At 33.3% G+C, this 5,984-nt stretch overlaps 1 protein-coding gene across 1 annotated transcript; it reads right to left on the bottom strand.

Moving 5' to 3' along the window:
* Positions 1–1,315: 1,315 nt before the first annotated feature.
* On the bottom strand, positions 1,316–5,712 carry LOC132723774 (uncharacterized). The gene has a single exon (XM_060708548.1). The coding sequence runs from the start codon at positions 4,907–4,909 to the stop codon at positions 2,357–2,359; it is 2,553 nt and encodes an 850-aa protein (XP_060564531.1). The 5' UTR covers positions 4,910–5,712; the 3' UTR covers positions 1,316–2,356.
* Positions 5,713–5,984: the final 272 nt, after the last annotated feature.

Genomic DNA, 5,984 nt, shown 5'->3' with positions numbered 1-5,984 from the left:
AATAAAGCCTAATGAATAAAAGACAACCTAAAACGTCATATTTTCATTGCCTTGATAGACAGAGCGTCCTGGTCAGTGCTGTATTCAGGCATTTACATGTTCGAATCACGGTCAGGTACAATAACGTATGAGTGATATATCTTATTTCTTTTCTTATTTTCAAATAGTTTGAAATGCTTGCGATAGAATACTTTTGTTCAAAGGTTAATTTGCACTTGCACAAAAAGTTTTAGCATAGCCGACAGGAAGGTAGAAACAATCCATTGTCTTTTCATGCTGGTTCATCATGATCCCTCATAAGACTTTGACGAAAACATCAATCATCAGGAAAGTGCATTATTAGAAATGTAAAAAAAAATTAAATTAAATAATAATAGTAATAATAAAAATAATAAAATTATTTTTGTATTGATCCATATATATTAAAGTTAAGGAAAGAAATAAAAAAATAAAAGAACAAAACATATCTAAAAAAAAGACAAAGTAAATAAAAACGGGAAAAAAACAACAACGTCATCATAATAAAATGACAGAGCTAAGGGTTTGAACCTGAGTTCAAATCATTAAAAGTTACAGTGACCTTGATTTACAACCTGAGCCATAACGATGGTACACTTTCTTGTTAGAATTAAACTATATTACCGGTATTATAATTATTACACTTCTAATATTTCGGATGATATGCAGACTTACCTTTTAATACACTTTCCCATGTACCGTTAAGACCTTAGACCAAATCATTATCCCAGGACAAAATGAAACTTTCACATTTAAAAAAAACTTCTCAAATAAATATAGCTGTTAATCGATCTAAGAAAATTGCTGTCAAACGTGATAATGATTTTTTTTTCTCTTTTTTTCTCTCTCAATATTAGTGAAGAAGATCTATCTTTATAGATCAGATTAAAGCGGTGATAACCCAGCGATAAAGATGTCTGCAACATACCCCCAAAACATGTAGGTTCGGTTCGTACTAGGATCACAGTCGTGTTTCCATTTATGACACCAGGGTCCAAGGTTATAAAAACATACGCCAAGCTCAAGCTCATATCTGATTGATCAGAAACTGCCACAGGATTCTACTGACCAATGAACATCCTGAGATTTGAGACAGAACTCAGAAAAAAGTTTTATAACCTCGAGGCCAGGACTTGTAAGTTCTAGATTTAAATTGGACTTGTTTCTAAAATTACACTTTAATTGATTGATATTTTCAAATCAACCGCATTTTGTAAATATTACACCTAAAATCACTAGTGAGGCACAAATAGGTTTCAAAAAAATGAAAAAATAAACTTTAAGATATACAGAAGCTAAACATGTCTAGCTAAAACATGCAAAATTTCTACCATGAAAGATTACTCTAATGGAAGTTACAACGTGTTGAAAGTAACAGCCATTTTATAATTCAAAATATCAAAATACCTACGTGACTACAAGAACAATTTTTTAATTGCGATTATTGTTGATTCAGTAATGTAGTACAATATGTTCAACTCTTTCAGTTTGATAGCTAGAATTGCAGAAGCAACACAAATACATTCAACTGTCTTCCCAAATACTTAGTTTTGTCCAGGTTTATCAATTAAGCAAACATGAAAACACTTTAAAAACTAAACTTTATTGGAACAATCTCAATCAATTCAAATAACATTTATTTGCAAGACAACCATTGCTCTCTATTATCAGCATTTTTTCTGAAAGAAACATCACATTATATCTAAACTATTTTTCAATACAAAAAAAGAAGTTCTGCTAATTATTCATTTATCATAGCAACTTTCAACAACCCATGTTAAAAGTAACGTATGTATTATCAGCGTTTATATTTTTATAATACATAATAAATCTTTTTAACGTGTCCATGTAATAAGAATAAGTTAAATATGCTCCATAATAGACGATGTTATTCATGTTGATGTACAAATAATATATTTTGATGTAAATATATACATCTTGAATTAAATTCTACTGAAAAATTCACGCACCGTAGACTTATTCTTAGTTGATGTAAATATATATCTACTTTTAAGCAGAAGTTCTGGTTGCTTTAAAGCTGAAATTACACTGTAAAGCTTCCTATAGTTTTCAGACACAACGAAAACAAAGTAATTAAATATCAAAGTTAATTGTCAGTTCGAATCTTAGGGTAACGTATGTATTGCAAAATCTTTTTACTAACAATCTTTACATTAAAAAAGGTTTTAAACAACACTAAATGTTACATATACGTCCGAAACGTTATTCAACAGCAAAAGTATTAACACGAACAAAGAAACAGCTTCCATGATGCACATTAAATACAATTTTTCAAACGACAGTCACGTATGTATCATATAAGCATCCTTACTTCATTTTACATTTTCTTATAACTAAACAACTTTTCGATTTTAGCTTTTTCTTCAGCATCTATTTTAAAAAGTCTCATCGACTTCCCAGACGGTTGCAATGTTTCTACAACGCACAATATGTCACAAGAATCGCGCCAAATGCAATCTTCAACTTGGGGCCATTTAAACATCTTTTTTGCTTTTTCCATAAAATTAATTTGATAATCGCCTTCCTCTTCATCTTTATCTTCAACTTTACCAATGTACCAAGCCTTTTCATACACGGCAGCTACCATAGTACCAATTTCTAAATCTTTGTTAGCAGAAGTATTATCAAGATCAGGTCCAGATGGTTCTGTATCAACATCGGATACCATTTCATTACTTTTAACACTTTCTTCGTGTTCTTTTTCATCTGGAACAGTATTTGTTTTCGGACCTCTGGTTTCATTATCTGATTCATAAATGAACTTTTCCTTGTTCCAAGAATTACAATATGATCCGGATAAACAAATGTGGCAATAGCATGATGTTTCTCTTGTCATGAGTATTCCATCAGTATCAGGTGCACCAACTGCATGTAATTTCATCGTTCCTTTTAGTGGTTTAATTTTAATCAAACTCATCTCATCATGCTTACGTTTGGTTTCCTCGGTGCTGACATAAAGGAATTTTGCAGACATACCTGAGTTCGAGCCCCATGTATAAAAGTCTTCAGCATTCTGTATCTGCACGTGGCCCTGGCGTATGGCCATGTCTGCCATTCTTTTTGTAGTTCCCCCAAGGCCATCACACGGACCTTTGCCGTGGCCTACCTCAAAATAGTTCCAGCGCGCACCCATATTGTAAATCGTTTTATGTCTTGCAAGCGTGTGAAAAATATATCTGTTTCTGTACTGTGATGAAGGGGAGTCTGTCCAATAGTGTATAAAGCTTAATCTTGGATTTAGAATTTTCAGTTCAGGAATGATGTGATCCAAAAACGTGCAGACAGTACTTGAACAATGTGCCATTTCGTCGCTAATAAGTACGTAACTTTTATGTTTCAGCTCCCCATTTTCCCTGAAATATGCAACTGCTGGGTGAATTGTAACCATCGTTTGGTTCCAATATGCCGTTTGTATTTCATTTAACGACCTACAGCTGTAGTTTTCGGCGAAATCCATTTGTACCATTATTTCATCTTCTGGAAGACTTTCCTTTAATAAACGTACTTGCTGGTACTGTTCTCTAACTCGTTGCACATGTTGTTCGAACATGTTTACCTGTTTTATCAGATCATGCCTGAATTTTGGAAGCTCCTCTTCTTTATCAACGATTTTCATTTTTGTTTTCCCATTTCCAATATCAACCTTTTGCCATACACGGTACGTGATTTTCTCTGGCAGGTTGTTCAAAAGCTGTTCCATGTCATCTTTGTGTACAATAAGGTTTTCTGGGTTATCACTTATGCGTACGCCTGCTTTGCGCAATGACTGTACCTTTAACGCCATATTCTGATGGTGTATACACTGACACGTGTTCCTTGATATAAAGGAAGCTAACAGAATGTTTGTAGGTCTCAGACGTGCGAATGTTGACAGGGATATTTTATTCATTGGATTTTCAGCCTTGTATTTGTCATGCAGATTTTTTAAGTAGTCAGTCAGTACCTTTGTCTGTTGTTTATCTTTATGATTTTCAACTTTTTTAGCATCTGATTTTCCTGGCTGAGTCCGGCAGTTATCTTCCCTACTAAGAAATTCAACCACTGATTTTTCAACAACTTTTGATAACGACTGACGACGTTCCTTTCTATTTATAATATTTTTGTCAAAAGTGCGTGCCAACGAACGTCTACTTACTTTTGTGCCATGACTTATACTTTTCAAACATCTGTACTTTTTTGCCACTTTCCCAGAGATTATTCTATGAATGCTGTTTACTTTTTTCTGACCTGACGCTTTTTTTGCCTCATAAATTTCATGCATTAATACATTGCATGTTAGCAATTTTCGTTTAGCAATTTGCCTTCTTTTCGGTGTAAGTTTCAGAACTTCCAAATCAGCCAATGTTTTTTTGTTAGGGGTCAGGTTACCGCTGTCTGACTGTGTTAACTTAGCTTTCTTGGATATTCGCTCAATTTTCTTATTTTTTGTTTTTATTTTGCGTTTCAGCTTATCAACTTCAGCTTTCAATGTACTTATTGTTCTGTTTGCCCTTGACAATGCACGCGCGTTTACTTTCCTAACACCTGCTCCAATATTCGGCATTTTGATTATTAGCTTTGGACGACTTGCTACACTTGGTCCTTGGTCATTATTCTGTTCACTATCACATTCGGTGTTAATCGATTCGTAACCACTGGTGTCAACATTGCTATTATTATTTTCCTCTTGCAGCTGACGTTTCCTAATCCTGCAAAGTCTATTTCTTAATTTATTTTTGCTATTACGAAGAGCGCGTTTCTTGCTGGTAAGCTCAGCTGCAGGTACATAATACTGGCGTTGTCTTGCTCTTTCCTTTTCTAGAAAAGCCGCACCTTTTGCTTTCTGCCTTTCTCTGTATGCTTTTTGAATTTCACTTCGAGATTTTGCCATTCTGAAATGAGAAACGTTCGTCACGTAAGTATTGATACATACGTTACTATACTGTGATGCATTTAATTTGACTTGCCCTTATAACACAAAGACTATTTTAATTTTGTTCTGGTCTTATTACAGCGTTATATTATAGCAATATCATTATACATATCAACGGAAGAATCAGGTTTTAAGGAGTTAAGTAAAAAAGATATACAAGTTAAAAAATTAATTGCAGTGATCATCATTCATGTAAAAGGCACACTTTTTCAAAATAAAACGTTTTTTTAACTCCTTTCCTTTTATAAATTCATTTAAACATGACAAATGAAAAATTCAAATACTTTTGAAATCTTATTACTGTTGCCACTTTTCAAACCAATTAAAAAAAACAAAGATACATACGTTACTGTAGGTAACGTAAGTATCATGCTTATTATTCTGATATATCAACGCCAATGTTCACATTGTTGCATATAAACTGTTTTCGTGGAACACTTCTAATCATGTTTAATACTAAAATTCATATTTCATGACTTTTTCTAACAAAATCAAAAATTTTACTCACCTTACAATCCGCATACAAATCTGCAAATTTCTTTCTTTTGAAAACTCCTTGATATTACGGAATTGTTAACCACACGTTTAAAATGGCCGCGTAAATAACTTTTCTCCAAGTATTGCTTGCGTCATTGATGACGTATACTGATGGGGCACTTTGTTTTAATTATGTCAGTATCGTATGTATCGATCACGTATGTATCTTTTTATTCTTTGGAAATCAGTAAGAATTTGCTTTCGCATATATGTTCGACATATCATGTAATTAATTATCAACTTTGGTTTACTTTATAACTTGGAGGGGATTACAGAACTATAATACTTGTAGGCAGCAGATATAGGCATGGTTAACGTATGTATCGCATGTTTTATACACTTAAACGTTAAGTCTTTTTAAGCGGTAAACTGAAAAAAAACACTCCCATGAAGCAAGGAGAAATGTTTCCTGAGTCTGATAAATGGTTTGTTATATGTCGGAGCACTGTATCTGTTAGTTCCCTTAAATGTATATGTCGCTTATTATACCGCCTTT

Source organism: Ruditapes philippinarum, unplaced genomic scaffold (assembly GCF_026571515.1).
Source record: "Ruditapes philippinarum isolate M1 unplaced genomic scaffold, ASM2657151v2 ctg8383_1_1_1_1, whole genome shotgun sequence".
NCBI classification, from domain to species: Eukaryota; Metazoa; Mollusca; class Bivalvia; order Venerida; family Veneridae; genus Ruditapes; species Ruditapes philippinarum.
This window is presented reverse-complemented; position numbering and strand designations above follow the sequence as displayed.

Excerpts from the sequence above, each read along its gene's own strand:
- LOC132723774 (XM_060708548.1), bottom strand. The coding sequence starts at position 4,909 with ATGGCAAAATCTCGAAGTGAAATTCAAAAAGCATACAGAGAAAGGCAG.